Here is a 17884-nt window from a genome sequence, read left to right on the forward strand (position 1 = left end):
TAAAGTAATATGTTGCCAGGAAGTGTATTGACACGGAAGGGGGCGATAATCTAATGACATTTTGTATTTCCGTTTATTAAAACTGTGGATGGACCTGTTCAACCATTATTCAGTTAAAAAAAACAAACTGGAACGTGCTTTTGGAAGAACATGAAATTGATGACTAGTAGTATGTGTAATTATTATATATTTCAACATATTGGTCATATTTCATCTGGTCATATTTCAGTTTTTTTCCTCTCTCTGTGGGGCAAGTGGGGGTAATGATAAACATAGTAAATCGATTGTGTGTGTGTATTAATTCGTTTGCAACTCCGAAATAAAGGGTCACCATCAAATGCCACAAAAATAAAACTTAGCACTTTCTGTCGGTACTGGTTCTTGTTATGTCCTCCGCTCCACCAGGGGGCGAGAAACAGTGAGGCGCTATTAGCGTCATTTCAACATCCGCCTGTGAAAGTGCCGAGTAAATATGACCGTTTCACGGTTGCCGTCTGCTGCGCTTTCTTTAAAGCAGGTAAATATATATATATATATATATATATATATGATATGAAATATCTACAGCAGTGTTAGGTGTAAAATCTAAAAAAGTTGAGTAGCTAACAGACTAGCTTTATTAGTTCTCTGTACCCTACTACTAGCTAGTCCCAATGTACGCCCGTCACCTCCTAGTAAACATGGTGAAAAAGAACGTCATGTTCTGGCCCAAAGTGTTCAGGGTACCCCGGCAAAAAGGAAAGTCGACATTTATGCCTTCTGTTTAGAAACCTTTTCACCTTTTATTTTGAAACTGTTTTTCAGCCGCTGCAAGACATCGTGAAAAAACAACAGTCATTAAAGGTCCAAATCTTTGCTGGGATAGCATACTGTGACATCAGTGGCCTTTTCTGAAGAGTTGTACAAAAATAACCCCAGTTCTTAGTGTTTTGTTTAGTTTTTCCTTCTTGAAGAAAAAGTTATCGAACTTTGGAATAAACACACACAGTATCAGACACTGGACAGACCATTAAGTAGGGGTGGGGGGAAAAATCGATACTGTGTAGTATCGTGATATTTTGTTACAAAAAAGGTTTTTGTGCTCTGACTTCAGAGCATGTTGATCAGCTCCTTTTTCTGAGCAAGAATCCTGACATTCCTTCACTGTCCAAATGTGTTTAACTTTTTTTTGGCAGCAATAAACATGACAGTTTATTTATTTTAATTTAAGACATGTTTTATTTTAATTAAGTTTAAAACTTTTTTATTTAATGTAAAATTATATTTTGTTTTAATTTACTTTCAAATTCTTCAGTTGCTGAAGGGGCTGCATAGTTTTCTTAAATTGCATAGTTCAGAATAGCTATAATTGTACCAGATGGTTGCATTCAGTTAAGTTGGACTAGACTGTAGTACAACAATAAAAATGACTGAAATGAGAGAAAGACTGAGTGCGAGACTTTGATATTAGATAAAATGAATATTGATAAAGTTTACCTTTATGTACAGAATCTGAATATCGCAAAATATTTTTAAAAATTGCAATAATATCGTATCGTGTGTTAAGTATTGTGATAATATCGTATCGTGGGATGTATGGTGATTCCCACCTCTACCATTAAGGAATACAGACATTGTCAAAACAAATGAAACGAGTAGATGGCAAGATATTTTTGTGAGAAAGAGCTGACCAATAAAATAAGAGCACAAAGTCATCTATCTAAATTATACCAAATGTTGAGATTATATAGTCTTCTTAGTTGGGCGACCGTGGCTCAGGGGGTTGGGAATCGCATCTGTAACTGGAAGGTCGCCGGTTCGATCCCTGGGCTCTCTGTCCTGGTCGTTGTGTCCCTGGGCAAGACACTTTACCCTACTTGCCTACTGGTGTTGGCCAGAGGGGCCGATGGCGCGATATGGCAGCCTCGCTTCTGTCAGTCTGCCCCAGGGCAGCTGTGGCTGCAACCGTAGCTTGCCTCCACCAGTGTGTGAATGTGAGAGTGAATGAATAGTGGTATTGTAAAGCGCTTTGGGTGCCTTGAAAAACGCTATATAAATCCAATCCATTATTAGTTTAAATAGTATTTAGGAGTTCTGTAAAAACAATGTAGAAATGAAAATATTTACTCAATAGAAAATTACAAATGTCCTCTTGTGATAATATCGTATCGTGGGATGTATGGATCTATGTGTCGCAGAACAACAATTTAAAAATTTTGTGGTTACTTAGTGCAGGGATGTTGTTTTTAAGTATGTTGTTTCATACTTAGGTTAGAAGAGTCTCTAAGGAATCTGTGCATATTATCAGAGCAATACTGCATGTTTTTAAATAAGTTTCAAACATTATTAACAGTGGCACTAAAAGCATTAAGCCAGATTTGGTCCTAGCACAACCACATATATTAAACTGTGTGCCCTAATAGCATACGTTTGGCTAAGTTTTTACACAGGCAGAATGTGTTGGGGATCTACAGAAACATGCTGAGGACCATACGACGGGTGCCAGATGAGGCAGATAGGAAGTTCTTGAGAGACTGGGCCAGAGAGGAATTCCATAGGAACAAGAATGTCACACATGAGGTACACAGTTGTTGTTTTTTTCACTTTTGTTTTACCAGGTCCACTAAAAGTCATTGTGTCATCAGATCAGAAGTTAGATATAGGTAAAAGAAAATAAACACTTAGCAGCATCTCAGTTTTTCCCCTCTTGGACTAAATGTTCAAACTGTGTTATTTAATGTGTCTGTCTGGTCAGTTCAGGATGCAATCCGTATGATGATCACACAAGCTTCCAATCACCTGGCGGAGCTGCAGAAGTCTCTGGCGTTGGCCCACAGTTAATGACTGCAAGCTGCTGGAGTTCCTGTTTTGTACTCTATTTGACTGGTTTTTAGTGAGGAATAATATTTGGTGTGGGAATGTGGGAATCGAGACCACCTGAGAGTCTGATTGAACCCATCTGCCACGTGTGTATATTGGCACTGTTTATACTGTACATGTGTTAAATAAAGAATAATGTATGAAATGACAAACACCTTGATCCTTTTTTAATGCATTTTTTCTGGTATCAAATAGAGTAACAGCAACTGTAGTGATACAGCAGACAGTAATACTGCAACATGGCAACGTGTCCTTACGGGGACACTCGGAGCGATGTGGGGTTTTGACTTACTGTAGGGTCTTTACCTTACAATGACGGAACAGTTATTGCGATTTGGTGGTATAGAAAAACATGATATTCCTGGATTTTACCACAAAGAGCAAGCATGTATTGCTTTGCATCTTTCCTTATAGTATACACTCACTGTACACAGGAACCCAGGAGAGGACAGTCTTAAAGAGGGTTTTGGATTTTTTTTTTTCAAAGTCAGCTGGTATCTTTAAAGATTTTAATGTTCCAAAAGATGTAAGCATCTGCAGACCAGAGAACCTCTCAAATTCAGAAACCTTTGATTTTCTGTACAACAAGGTTCGTTCACTTCTTTCTGGGGTAAATCATGATGATTTGAGCTATGTCCCTAACCTGCTCTGGAGCAGATTAGTGTCACAGAACCTTCAACCTTTATGTAACAGTAAAGCCACTATGATCTTCTCATCATCCTGATATGGCACGCACTGCACTGTCGCCTCACAGTCCTGAGTTCGATTCCACCATCTGCGTTTGCATGTTATCCCCGTGTTTCTGTGGGTTCTCTCTGGGTACTCCGGCTTCCTCCCACAAACCTGAGACATGCAATTAGTGGGGTTACGTTAACTAATGATTCTAAATTGCCCATCGGTGTGAATGTAAGTGCAAATGGTTGTCTGTCTGTGTTAGCCCTGCGATAGACTGGCGATCCTGCCTCTTGCCCTATGACAGCTGGGATAGGCTCCAGCCCCCCCACAGCCTTGATAAGGAACATATGAATGGAACACATTTTTAACAGCGCTTATTCTGGCATTTAAATGAAGTCATAAAAAGTAACAGTAAGAATATATAGACATATTTAGAAAGTGCACCTACTCTTCAAATCGGTGTCAGCACATCCATCAACCCCCTCCATACTATACTAGGCACATTGCCTCTGTCACTATTTCCAGTTAATGTGTGTACCTGCTGCTGATTTCTAAATCAGCAGCAGGTGTTAAGCAGTCAACTTCACATTTTTGTGAACTGCTTGGTGATATCAGAATTAAAATGCTAGCTTGCAATTTATGCCACTGAAATACACAGGTAAGAGTTCAGTCAGAATGTGTGTTTTTTTTATTATTATTATTTTAACTTTGTTAAATAACCATTCACAGAGTCTGTTGCCATAATAAGATGACCTGAGAACAGGGGCAATTCTAGGATCAGAGCTTTGGGGGTGCTGAGCACCCAGAGAGCTGCCCAGCCAAGCAAGATAAACTTTACACGTCACGATGAGACTTCTTCCCTGTCTCTTTCAGTCCCCGCATCCTTAAATGTCTCCAGTTGTCCCAAGTTCTCTATGACTGTCTCCTTGGTGCATTTAAACACCTGGGCCCTATTTCAGGAAGCCGGTTTAGTGCAAACTCTGAGTAAGTATACGCTGAGTTAACGAAAACTCTGGGTTTTCGGTTTCACAAAGCGAGTTTAGATTAATTCTGAGCGAGTTACTATGACAACACACTCCGTGAAGCTAACCTGCCCCCTAGCAGGTTTACTTCAACTAACCCTGACGTTCTCCGCCTCTTTGTCAGAAACCTGACTGTAGGAAGTGTCAGACATGGCGTGTCCCTTCCTTGAAGAGCCAGTAGATGTTGAAGCCCAAATTCTCCGCAGAGCTCTCCGCCGGGAGAGAGTGATTAGAGCGCGTTTGGACATTTTATCATTTCCTGATGATTTCCTGTGTGAACGTTACCGTTTTTCAGCACAATCTATAATTTATTTGAAGAACATCCTCAGGCCTAATATTGCTCATGTGACACATCGCGGACATCCTCTCAGTTCTGTACATATTATTTGTATCGCACTTCGCTTTTTTGCAAACGGGAGCTTTCTGTATAATATTGGTGACGCTGAGCACGTTTCCAAGGCTACCGTCTGTCGGGCAGTCAGGAATGTTACAGTTGCACTGAAACGTCTCCTGTACTCGTCTGTGGTGTTCCCCGGTCATAGACCCACAAGATTTATCAAAGAGGGATGCCACAAAATTGCAGGTATCAGGATGAACGAAACTTAATTCATGATGTGGTGATACTTGAACTACTACTTAAATTTTACATTTATTCTCACGGTTCCCAGGCGTGATTGGCTGTATAGATGGCACTCACATTCCAATCATTGCTCCTTCAGTAAATGAAGGAGACTATGTGAACAGGAAGTCTTTCCACAGCATTAATGTACAGGTACATAGTTCCCTGTAGCATTTCAAACTAACAAATTATTTCATCATAGTAATGGATGCTAATTTGTGTTCTCTGCACTGTGAAGATCATATGTGATGCTGCCAACATTATCACAAATGTGGAAGCCAACTGCTCAGCCTCTGTGAGTGGTGGTGGTGGAGGACCCCCACCTGTTTTTCGGGCCTCCGCTTTTTATCTAGTGGCTATAACGGGTCACATTTGAGCATACAGAGTAAGCAAATATGTACTTGTAATGTGCTCAGATAATTTCAATAAGTGCTTACAGAAAGAAAATTAATGTAGCCTCTAACTGCAATTGATTTACAAACAGACCAAGCACTATGGCTCATAATACAATTACACCTTACCTGTTTGGACTATATTTTTATATTTCATTTTTACTTGCTGCCAGGAATGTTTGGGGGCCTGTTGGGTTGCACCTGCGCTCACATCACATCACAAAATCAAATGTATAAAATAAAAAATAAAATATAATAGAATAACGTGTTAAATGGGTGGAAATCCCTAGATCAATGTTTAAATTAACACTCACGATTCTTAAATTCATCAAGTCTCTCCGTGCCTGGGTCCTCGTCACAAAACATGACAATGAATGACGCCAATAGTGAGTAAAAAGTAAACAGTATAATACAGATACATAAAAAAAACACTCCCAAAACAGAATAAATTATTACAAAATATTAATAAAAAACTATAAAGATGGAGGCAACTTTGCCTGTGGTAGAATGTATATAATGTATGAAAAAAAACTTTACTGCACATACTAATTTTATTAATTTAATAATACTAATTTTGTGTTGTAAGATTTATGAGTTTCATACATTCATAGTGGTCCTTGGGAGAGCTTGACATTTTTCTCAGGTGGTACACACTGTAAAAAGTTTGAGAAACACTGATAAGTGTATGCGTGCTTTTGGAAAACATTTAAAGCTGCAGTACAGAATCTTTGAAACCAGCTTAAAACATTTTTAGAATATAAACAGTGCACTCTGCTTCTCTTTACAGCTCCTCACTCCACCAGGGCTGTTTGGCTCTTTCTGATAGTGCTCAAATGTGATGTACGTACTGCGGCAGTCATACAGACAACTGGACGGTCCAAAAGTTGGCCTACCTATTACTGGCTGAGGTTTTAGTAAAGTTGTGGCTGAACCACATAAAAATATATCATTAATTTTAATCTCCCCAATCAATGATAATGTTATGTTGGAATGTTGTTAAAGAGGGTCAGAAATGTTTCAACCCAGTTTGTTTTGCAGATTCTGTATATCAGCTTTAATATCGGGAGAACACAACTTTCAGATTGTGTGAGTAAAATCAGGTTTTTTTTCTCTTTGTCAGTTTAACAGTTGCTGTTGTGCCTGTCACTGTTCCCTGTCTGTTTTCTTACCTGGTTCTTCCTGACCTTGTACTTTCTCCTCATATTACCCTCTTTGGACTGACAATCATACACAAATAGATTCAATTAGATGAAAAATTATGGTCAAATGTCGCTGATTTTACTACAGAGCAGGACGGATTGTAGGGTAGCAAACATCGATGGAAAGGTTTTCGAGACTGCAGATTATCTGGGTGTAATGTTTTTCAGCTAAAAAGAAACATGGCCTGATGCCTACCTAACTATATAAAGAGTAACTGAAGGTTAAATGCAACTAATATGTCTTGTTTTAAGCCAGACACTTACACCTCCGCTCCGCTGCCTCTTAGCCACCATCGGTCTGGCAGCAAGGGTGCTAGAGAGCTGGAAAGTTGTTTTTTTTGTTTTTTTTTGTTTTTTTTTGTTTTTTTTTGGGGGGGGGGGGTGTATACTTTTGTCGTTAAAATGTTACGTCTCAACCAAGTACTGTATTGTCAAAAAAAAGTAAGAAATCTTTGAGGGTGCTTTGATTCATTTTGGGGGTGCTTCTCTCTTTATCTCTTCACTTATGTGGTGATTTTAAAAGGTGTGTGCAAACCTTTAACTGTTATTGAGTTTCTTGCATCACAGCTGAGGCTTTCAATCACTGTTTCCACACAAAGTTTGCTTAAATTTGTTGAAATTTTGAGACAAGTGCACAAAAGAAAATAAAAATACATGTGCACAGTGTTGGGTAAGTTACTTTAAATTAGTAACTTAGTTACATTAGTAGTTATTTCTATCAAAGGTTACTCGTTCCTTTCTCGTTACTTGTAGTAACTAGTTACTTTAACTAACTTTGGTTTTACTCAGAATTCTCTTATGAATGTGTTGCTTCCCTAACTGGATACCAGCAAGGATGCCAGTCTTTTATCTTGTTTACATGTTAGCACTATCCTGCCACAAGTGCACTGTGCCACCTAATGGCCTGAACGTAAAATGGCAGTGTAGTAGTGCGAGTGCAAGTTAATGATGAAATGAATGAAACTAAATTAGAAATTAACAATGTTTGTTTTATGTGTCACTTTTTATCTGTCTGTTTTAATCTATTTATATTGTTTCAAACCTCTATAAATGCAAACACATCATTTTGGGGTTGATGCAGCAGTGTTATAAATCACAAATCATTGTACGTAGTATCACTAGGAAGAAGCAGTGGATCACAAAACACCACATACAGTGTGTTAAAACTTTTGAAAAGTATATTTATTTTTGCCATTGAAATGGGTAGAAACTTTACTTTTAGCAGTGCCAACATTAAACTGTGGCTCAGACCATTTAGGAGCTGTAGGTATCAAAAAATGCAGTGCAAAAATGGTTCAACATAAACACAGTGAGGTTTGTCCATTCTTTGTAAACTTAACTGAAAACAGCTGAACTGCACCAACTGGAGACCTCATGTTCAGTAATGATGGGCAAACTTAAAAGTATTTTCAGCCTCACAAAGAAAAATAAAATAAACTGGAAAAATTTGCATTTCCTGCGAAAATGCAGTGTGGATGCTTTAAAGCTGAAGCTGTCTGCAAAAACTAGCTGAAAAAGCTGAAAAGTTGCAGAAATTGTAAAAACTTTGAAGAAGCAAAGGAACTTTGCTAATATTGAATAACTTAGCAGAACTGCAATATCTTAGAGTAAACATAATACTTGGCAGAATGTCTGTGAAGGTTCTCAGTCATCCAGGTCATCGTAGTCAAAGGAGCTTGGAAAGAAAAGCGTCTGGACTTCTTTAAGTTGCTTGAAGACGTTTCACCTCCCTCGCTGGTGTCTGGTGACCAGACACCAGCGAGGGAGGACAGACGCAACAACATTGTCATCCCCTATGTAGCCGGTGTATCAGAGAAACTCAGGAGAGTTTTCTCCAAGCATGACATCCCAGTGTATTTCAGACCCAGCAACACACTCAGACAGAAACTGGTTCACCCGAAAGACAAAACGCCAAAACACAGACTTAACAATGTGGTGTATGCTGTACAGTGCAGCGAGGAATGCTCAGACCTCTACATTGGAGAGACCAAACAGCCACTTCATAAGCTCATGGCACAACACAGAAGAGCCACCTCCACAGGACAAGACTCAGCTGTCCATCTGCATCTAAAGGATAAAGGTCACTCTTTCGAGGATGCCAATGTTCACATTTTGGACAGAGAGGACAGATGGTTTGAAAGAGGAGTGAAAGAAGCCATCTATGTCCACTGTGAGCGACCATCTTTGAACAGAGGCGGGGGTTTACGACACCAACTCTCTGCCATCTATAATCCAGTTTTGAGATCCCTTCCCAGACGCCTTAACGCCCACTCACATCCTGGGCCATCTGACCTCAGGAATTCGCATGACAAGGTGGGGCCAGGTTTCACAATGAACACACCCGAAACTCTGGCTGATTGGGACCCACGCCCAGTTTCACACCTTGGCTCAGGCGATTAGAGGATCATCAGGGGGTCCTTTTGTCCCTCTGTGGGGGGTCACTACCACTAGGTTTATATCTGGGACTCTCCACCATTTGACCTTAGAACTGAAGAAGCTTCTCGGATGAGAGGTGAAACGTCTTCAAGCAACTTAAAGAAGTCCAGACGCTTTTCTTTCCAAGCTCCTTTGACTACTTGGCAGAAGTACAATAGCATAGGAGAACTTAGCAGAAATATTGTAACTTACCAGAAACATGATAACTTCTCAAAAATACAAGAATTTAGGAGAAATAGTATAAGATAACAGAAAGAATATATTTAGCCAAAAATACTTAAACATTACAGAAACACTATGATTTAGAAAAATAGTACAACATAGCAGAAATACTGTGATTTACCAGAGACACTGTGATGGACTATGAATATTGTCATTTTAAATTAATACTATGTTTTAGCACAAATACTTAAAGCATCCACACAATAATAAGTATTTTCAGCCTCAGAATCAGAATCAGAATACTTTATTGATCCCTGGGGGAAATTATTTTTTGTTACAGTGCTCCATTATAAACCAACATAAACCAACATTAAGACAAAACAGACAATACGCTAACTAAGAATAGTACAATATATACATATATATACATACATAAGTCACTAAATAGCTGGAAAAGAAACGTGTAGTTGTAGCAGTAACCAGTGTGTTAAGTGGATGCGTTGTACAGGGAGATGGCCACAGGCAGGAAAGACTTCCTGTGTCGTTCAGTGGTGCTTTTCGGTAATCTCAGTCTCTCACTGAACGAGCTCCTGTGACTGACCAGCATGTCATGGAGTGGGTGGGAGGTGTTATCCAACATTGTCTTTATCTTGGACAGCATCCGCCTCTCCGACACCACCTTGAGGGAGTCCAGCTCCATCCCCACAACATTACTGGCCTTACGGATTAGTTTATTAAGTCTGTTGGCATCTGCGACCCTCAGCCTGCTCCCCCAGCATGCGACAGCATAGAGGATCGCACTGGCCACAACAGACTCATAGAAAATCCTCAGCATTTTCTGGCAGATGCTGAAGGACCTCAGTCGCCTCAAAAAATAGAGACGACTCTGGCCCTTCCTGTAAAGTGCTGTGGTGTTTTTAGCCCAGTCCAGTTTATTTTCTCTGTGCAGTGGTTGAAGTCTGTGGTGTAGAGGGTGAAGAGGAAGGGGGAGAGGGCAGTCCCCTGTGGTGCCCCTGTGTTGCTGATCACCTTGTCAGACACACACTGTCCGAGACGTACATATTGTGGTCTTCCTGTCAGGTAATCTACAATCCAGGACAGAAGCATCCACCTGCATCGCTGCTAACTTATCACCCAGGAGGGTCGGCCTGATGGTATTGAAAGCACTAGAAAAGTCAAAAAACATGACCCTCACAGTGCTCGCCGGCTGGTCCAGATGGGTGTAGACACGATTGAGCAGGTAGATGATGGCATCCTCAGTTCCAAGACGAGGCTGATAAGCGAACTGAAGGGGATCCAGGTGTGGTCTTACTATGGGTTGCAGCTGGTCCAGGATGAGCCTTTCCAGGGTCTTCATGATGTGGGAGGTCAGTGCCACGGGCCTGTAATCCGGGGGGCCACTGGGACGTGGTGTCTTTGGTACAGGGACGAGGCATGATGTCTTCCACATCACTGGGACCCTCTGCAGACTCAGACTCAGCATAAACAGTTTATGAAAGACTCCACACAGCTGGGGGGCACAGGTCTTGAGGACGTCAATAGTCAATATTTAACCAAAATAATATTTCCTCCAGTCAGGCCATGTAGATCAATAAAATATGATGGTAGATTAAGTGCTTCAGTGGTCTAAAATTCTAGCCTACGTCACAGCGTCACGTGCGCTTTTTACGTCCACCATGGAAACTGCAGTCGTGGTGCTTTCGGTTGTACTCAGAACTCGGAAATTCTGCCTTCCGAGTAGGAAGATGTAGGTAACTCCAGACTGCAGATGAGCTGCATATGTGTTTAGTAGTAATTTGTTTTTATAGAGGGCTAGCAAAACAACCGTTTTCGAGGGCGTCGCCATATTGGAGTCCCGACTTCTCTGACGAGGCTAACCAGAACGCCGTTTACTCGAGTGTGACATCATTCCCTGGTCCGTGTCCGATTTCCGAGGTAAGTCGAACGTAACACACGAAGTAACGACCCTATCTAATTCCCAGTAATGATAAACGTGTTCTTGATTTTGGCATAATAACTAGTTACCGTGCTCGTTACCACAATAATAACGTAGTTACTGTAACGCGTTACTTAATAACGCGTTAGTCCCTACACTGGCAACGGGTAATCATTATAAAATATGTATATTTTTTTGGAAATGGTGCAGACCTTTTGTGCTCAAAGCTTATGAGGGTACCATTGTCACTGACCACATTTGGTTTACTGTCTTAGACCAGGAACTTGAAGTTGTCCATGGTTTCCAGATCAGGTCTGATAGGAGTCAGTCAAAAATAACCACACAGGTTCAAAATGGGTTAAAAATAATGTTTTAAATATGCCAAAAAATGTTACAAAGCACTGCAGCAGGTTTTTTAAATCAGCAGGAGAACCTAATTCACACGATGGTCTTTAAAGACAATTAGTGCGGATTTTTATGCTTGCACACAATTTTACTGTGAGGAGGGAGACACCCAAAAAAGACTGAATCTTAATAGTAAAAATCTTTTGCGAATAATGAATTTCTTGGAAAATATCAAATATGAAAGTTATTATTGGCTCTGGGTTTCTGCTCATTTACACCTTCCACAGAAGGTTGTAGAAAAGGAAACACTTAGATGAGAGCCCCACTGCTTCAAAATTGGCCAAATGACCTTCAGGAAGCTCAGCATAAACACCACAGAGATTATGCATTAATATCCAGAATAGTAATATCTCAAACATATTTTTAGATTGAGTACAAGCATTTGGCAGAATATGGGAGCAAATGCTCACAGTCGGGATGATGTTTACAGTTTGAACTAGAAATCTCATCTGTTTTATTTATTCATATTGACTCCATCTCTCGCGCTCAGGCTAAGGTTTATTTCAGTTATTGGAAATGTATTATCATTAAGAAAATGATGTTTACAAGCTTCAAATTAAGCATGCGACACATTAAAGTGGCTCTCTGCAGCCTGGAGGACCAACATTTTACAACAGCAGATGGACACTGATCCTCATCTGCAACCTTGAGGTGAACATAAGCAGGCTCATAATGAGAGAACTGCTGATTTAAACTGAAAATTAGCTGAGTAAACATGCGCAACAGAAAATACAGCAGATACATGGAGTCATTCAGGAGAAATGATCAGGGCGAAGAATGTGAGGTCAAGCTTTTGGCCCTCGTTCTCACTGTGAAGGCAAAATCTAAAGGAGTCTTTTGTTTTCCCCTCCTCTACCTTCCAACAGGCACAGAGTTTTATCTGCAGCAGCACGAAGGATGCAGGATGCGGGCACCGATGCAACACTAAACTGGATGCAGTGAAGGAAACAGGTGGCTCTCTATACACTGATAGAGAAGTCTTTGTGGTTTATGTCATCCACTGAGGGAGTTTAGAAGGAAAGCCCAGGAGCAGCGGTTTCCAATTTGGGAGTCCCAACAGCTCTGAGGCATAGCTGATCTTCAGGTATTAAAAAGTCCTTCAAATGAAACTATTTCAGAATAGAAAAAAGATTGAACTTGAAGGGAGTCAGAAAGCCATGACTTCATTTTAAGGAGTCATAAGGGTTTGATTTGGAAACATAAATTGGCACTAATTGCAGTTGTACACAGTGTATCCCAACTATAACTGCAGTGATCCCACACTAACCTGATAAGATCAGCATTTGCTGCATACCTTATCAAAAAGTAGCCTTCATTTCCTTTTAATATCATACACCATCAGCCAATTGATGTGTTTTTAAAATGAACATGTAGTATATGGTTTTTTAGTATTCACTATGACACAAAAAGGAAAATTATCCTAATTTTTTTATGAATATTTGAAGCAGGAAAAGCAAAAAATATCAAAGCTTACAGGAGGATGAGAAAAGGCAAAACTTCACCCACTCTTTTGCTCAACCTGTGGTGAGCTGAAAACATGAAGCTGCTCCTTCCATGCTACAGAAATATCCTGTCCTTCCAAACATGTCCTCACAAAGACAGAAGCACATGAATACACCCACAAATTCACAAAAGAGCACGCACACTCTCGCAGACACAGCCTCACTCTGCCATTTCAATCATCCCACTGTAATAAAACTGTACAGCAGGTGCCATCGTATCACATTGCAGTGATATTGCCTGCAATGTCTCCCTAGGATGAAGCTACATAAAGAAGCAGTGTTTGTTCTCCACAACCAACAAACCAGCAAAATAGTGAGAACTCAAATTCAGGAATCAGCTTCAAAATATCTATAGTGGCGAACCTTAACATCACTTTTGGGTGTTATTCTGTAAAATTCTACAATAAGGCAGTAGAAAATAAATCTTCAAGTTTTTACTGAGAATACAGAATAATACAGATTTATGGGACTAACAGTGTTGGATTATCCTTTAAACCGGCTGCTTAGTTTAGCCAGCTTAGGTAATGATCTCAAAATAAATATTCAGAGCTCCAGCTCTTTTCTAAACTGGTAACTGTAGTGCTTTGGGATGATTCCAAACATGATGCCAATTAGTTCACAAATCATACCAAGCTTCAAAGATATGATCTGTTTGTATTGTGCAGCTCATAAAGGGAATCAGATGCTTAAAGAAGGAAAAAGGCAAATAAGATAATTTAAAGTACTTCATGCATATTATTAACTCTACAATATATGCAGCAGAGGATGGAGAGCAACATTTGCTTTAGTTTAGCCTTAATTATAGGAGAAGTATGAGCGTGCATGCTGAAGAAATCAGCCCTTGAATGCTGTATTTTGACCTCAGTTAAACATTTGAAAAGTTTTGTTTTGTTTTATTTTAAGACCTTCTGAAGTGCTCAAAGCGTCTCTGTTGTAGTTTCCGCCAAAGAAGGTGACACCTGATTCTTGTCATAATGTCACGCATATACTGTAATTAAAGCTGTGAAAGATTTGCAGAAAACGTATGTAGCCAGTGTGTTACCTCTGTGTCCGCATCGGTGGCTTTCAGCTCAAACTCAGTGATGGTCTTTCCCCCACCCTCCTGCACCCTCATGCCAGGGACCTGAAGAAGAGGCAGGGAGTCGTCCACAGGCTTGACAGTGATGTAGAAAGTCTGAGCAACCTGAAGACAAAGAACAATAATAAGATGATGAAACAACCTATGAGCGATACACATATGTGTAACCAAAACTACCTTCTGCCAGCAACTTCCTACTTTTCACTGAGAACTTTCTCAACAATTGAGCAAATAGAAAAGTCTCATTGTGATGAAAAAGTTTAACCCCAAAGGGCTACACAACTTCACCAAGCACCACAGTGGCCACAAAGCTTCCACACATTGCAGTCAGCCAGGCGTGAAGGTCAGATGACCTTTTTTACATGTTTACTCGAGTCCTTGTGATCCTCATTAGTTTGAATTAGCAAGGCAGATTTATGCATGAGATGACGGGACAGGAAGCTGCTACTTTCCCACTGTTATAAAAGCTGTAGAGTTTGTTAGTTTTTTTGCATTTCTTTAATGCCTTTCAATTTAATGACACCGTTAAGGTTTTTTTTTAATTAAGCTAAGTGTTTAAGTGATCAGAAAACATTTCTCTTTCTGGTTTTCTTTCTTAATTCCTGTCAACAGCTTCTGCACCATTTAAGGTTGTTCCCTGCACTTTAAAGATTAAAGGTCCCTCTTTGGACACACAAGGACTGTTGACTTATGTCTTGGCCAAAATGGGAAGTTATTTTTAAAACCCAATTAGTCTTTAGGAAGAACAAATAATATTTCAGAGCTTCTGTTGTAGTCAGTAGATATCTGCATCAAGACCTCCTTCATGAATGAATTTTAAAACATGTTAAGCTACCAGGTATCGTAAAAATCTTCTGCCATTCACCTCATTTGTCCCGTCGGACACGGTGAAGGAGAACCAGTCGGCATGTTTCTCTTCTTCACTGATGTCGACGTACCTGATGCTGCATGATGCCAGGTCAGCCTGCGTGAAGGTGCTGATCCTAGTGCCTAAAGAGACAAAAGAGAGAAAAGTAGTCGTTAAGCCCAAAACCTCCATTATGTTTGTTATTTGATCTTTCATATGAGATCTTTCATATGAGATGGTTTTACACTGCTAAAAAATAGGTTATGCTTGATGTTGCAGAGCGTTCTCACTCCCGAGGCGTAACATGTCGACGTTTTGTCACGTCCCGCGGCGTTCCTGAGGAACGCGAAAGGAGACCTTCGGCGTTCTTATGGTACGCGGCGGGTTATGGCTGGAATCCAGTGCAATGACGCTCCCGCGGGAGTAGACGTTCCAGCCCTGTATTCCAGCCCTAAACCTAACCTTATCCCTAGCCCTGACCATAACCTTATTCCTGACCTTAACTAGGACTTTAATGAAGTTAAATAGCGTGTTTCTAAGCGATTTGAATAAAAAGAGCGAACATGTGTAGATTCAGTCCAGACGGTTCTCATATTTCCTCTTTTTTCCGAGGTCGTCATTTAGGAACGTGGTGGGTAGCCGAAAACGTAATATGGTGACGATTTGTCACCTAGCGTAAAATGTTACGCTTTGGGAGTGAGAACGGGTTGGACATGTTGTCAAGTGATACAACATCTTCACAGTACAGCTTAATATTGTCATAGGAGTAGAGAAGAGGGTCATTGAGAGCAGCACACAGAGAAGCTTTTTGTTGGAAGGATACAAGTTCTTCCTGTTCTTCTTGTTACTGATAACCTGACCGCTGTCTGTTTTGATCTTCTTCTTCTGGTCTTCTTTTCCCGTTTCTCTCACAAAACGCTTCCTCTTACGGTCCCTAAAAAAAGAAGGGGGAAAAAAGACTTTAAATTATAGTTTGAAATGACCATTTGGTGGATACTGAGTCAAACATAGGGAAATTTGTACCATTTCATCATTTTCTTCTGCTGGTTAAGGCGATCGCCTTCATCTCCCATGAGATCAAGGACAGCTGAAGAGGCCTGCTGTTCAAAAGCACTGCCCTCTCCACCGAGACTCAACCTGTCGACGCATAACACAGGACAAAACAGCATAAAACACAAAGCCATTCACATTTTTTAAAGAAACAGATGCAACAGTTTAATGCCTCACCCTCTCTCAGAGTCAAAGTCTTTAGGTCTGTAAGGGATATAATACTCTTCATCTTTGCCTGACTGCCTCTTTTTCTTGGTCTTTGGTCGCTCTTCGCCATCTTCCTGCTGACCTCTTCTTTTACCACCTACCACCTCTGAAAACACCCCCTGGTGGAAATAGAAAGAATTACATGGTACAAAGTGACAAAGCATGATACAGAGATCCTACTATCTTCCTCTTCTAGTTTGTATACAACATCATCTACATCAAAACTGCACTTTATTTTGCTTCTTCTTCATCAGACAGCACAAACAACTTTCTCATTTTGACTCAAATATTGGTTTTGAATGAAAATGATGAAACAATCCTGGGTGTTTATTCAACTTGTGAGCAGGTTTTCTAATCCACCGTACTATTATTATTGACACTAGTACATGTTCGTGCTGCTGGCAAACTAATACACTCAAGAACATATAGCAAAGCAAAAAAGTGAAAAGTAGGTCTTGCCTACATAAATAAACATAAGACAGTTGTGAAACTTTGACATAGTAACATCTGCAGTAATATTTACACCTGTGATGACATCTCACCAGCATTAGCCTTATTTTGAAACCAAGATTGTTTACACAGAGTTTGTAATTGCAGAGAAATGCTCCATTTATTTTGGTCATTTCATTTTTGAGCAGGAAGCTCACCTTTCTTGTTATAGCCTTTAGACGAATAGAGAGTTTTCCAATTAAATACATATTCTTTAAATAATGTTCCCTCTTATAAAAAGTAGGATAATTTAAAAAAAAATTTTAAAAAATGTATTATACCTCTATTACTTAGAAAAAAACCTGTTTTTTTTCTGTTGTCTGTTATATAACGTTAGTGATGCTCGTTTCAATTCATTTCTTAATCAGCTAAACAGGTCAGTTAAGAAACAGTCAAATATTAAGTTAAATTTGAAAACGGTTTAAAAAAAAATATCCCCATTCCAAAATGTCACATGACAATCTCATTGGCTCACGGAGTTATGATGTCACTACACGATCCTTTGAAGTTTTTCCTTAAACAGGGGTGACACACAGCAGTTTTTTAGTTCGTGTCTTCGCAGCATTTGTGTTTGCAGCCTTCACACGTTCACCACAGAAACTTTTGGAAACCTTTTCAGAGTTGTCGTGTACAACCTTCAACATGTATCCAACAAGACACCAACCAAGGCAAAAAGATTACGCCGCTTCTCCTTCCTGTCGTGGCCGGCCAATTTCCCCAAATGACCTCTTAGCCGTCCAAAGGGCATTACATGACAGTAAGAAGGAAAACTACCATCTCCAGAATAAAATTCAACAGATTGAAGAAGAGAAACTTCAACTGGAGGAGAAGTGTAGACAGATGGAAGCGCAAAATAAGAACCTGGAAGAAAGACAAAAACGCCAGCCCGACATAAATATTATTAATGAGGGTTGGGGAATCAAGTTTGGACAAGCCCGAGAGCAGATTGTCTTCCTAATTAAGGAAAACAAGCAAAAGAGCGTGGAACTAAAGGAGATGTCCAACC

General features: G+C 40.0%; 2 protein-coding genes across 2 annotated transcripts; one reads left to right on the forward strand and one right to left on the reverse strand.

Annotated features, from left to right (window-relative positions):
- The first annotated feature begins 331 nt into the window (after nt 1-331).
- Nucleotides 332-3011, forward strand: lyrm2 (LYR motif containing 2). Its single transcript, XM_080883496.1, has 3 exons — nt 332-517; nt 2419-2559; nt 2740-3011. Exons 1-3 carry the CDS (start codon nt 473-475, stop codon nt 2818-2820), a joined length of 267 nt encoding a protein of 88 aa, XP_080739622.1. The 5' UTR covers nt 332-472; the 3' UTR covers nt 2821-3011.
- Nucleotides 3012-10308: 7297 nt separating this feature from the next.
- Nucleotides 10309-17061, reverse strand: LOC308397544 (uncharacterized protein). Its single transcript, XM_080883495.1, has 6 exons — nt 16360-17061; nt 16156-16269; nt 15993-16066; nt 15151-15275; nt 14250-14390; nt 10309-10826 (listed from the first exon to the last, which is right to left on the reverse strand). Exons 1-6 carry the CDS (start codon nt 16551-16553, stop codon nt 10398-10400), a joined length of 1077 nt encoding a protein of 358 aa, XP_080739621.1. The 5' UTR covers nt 16554-17061; the 3' UTR covers nt 10309-10397.
- Between the last annotated feature and the right edge of the window lie 823 nt (nt 17062-17884).

The sequence above is a fragment of the Rhamphochromis sp. 'chilingali' genome (genome assembly GCF_963969265.1).
Source record: "Rhamphochromis sp. 'chilingali' genome assembly, chromosome: 5".
NCBI classification, from domain to species: Eukaryota; Metazoa; Chordata; class Actinopteri; order Cichliformes; family Cichlidae; genus Rhamphochromis; species Rhamphochromis sp. 'chilingali'.

Coding starts and splice junctions, on each gene's coding strand:
- lyrm2 (XM_080883496.1), top strand. CDS start 473: ATGACCGTTTCACGGTTGCCGTCTGCTGCGCTTTCTTTAAAGCAG. Junction 518..2,418: donor CTGCGCTTTCTTTAAAGCAG/GTAAATATATAT, acceptor CGTTTGGCTAAG/TTTTTACACAGGCAGAATGT. Junction 2,560..2,739: donor ACAAGAATGTCACACATGAG/GTACACAGTTGT, acceptor TGGTCAGTTCAG/GATGCAATCCGTATGATGAT.
- LOC308397544 (XM_080883495.1), bottom strand. CDS start 16,553: ATGCTTTGTCACTTTGTACCATGTAATTCTTTCTATTTCCACCAGGGG. Junction 16,067..16,155: donor CAGAAGAAAATGATGAAATG/GTACAAATTTCC, acceptor TTCTTTTTTTAG/GGACCGTAAGAGGAAGCGTT. Junction 15,276..15,992: donor GAAGATCAAAACAGACAGCG/GTCAGGTTATCA, acceptor TTGTCTCTTTAG/GCACTAGGATCAGCACCTTC.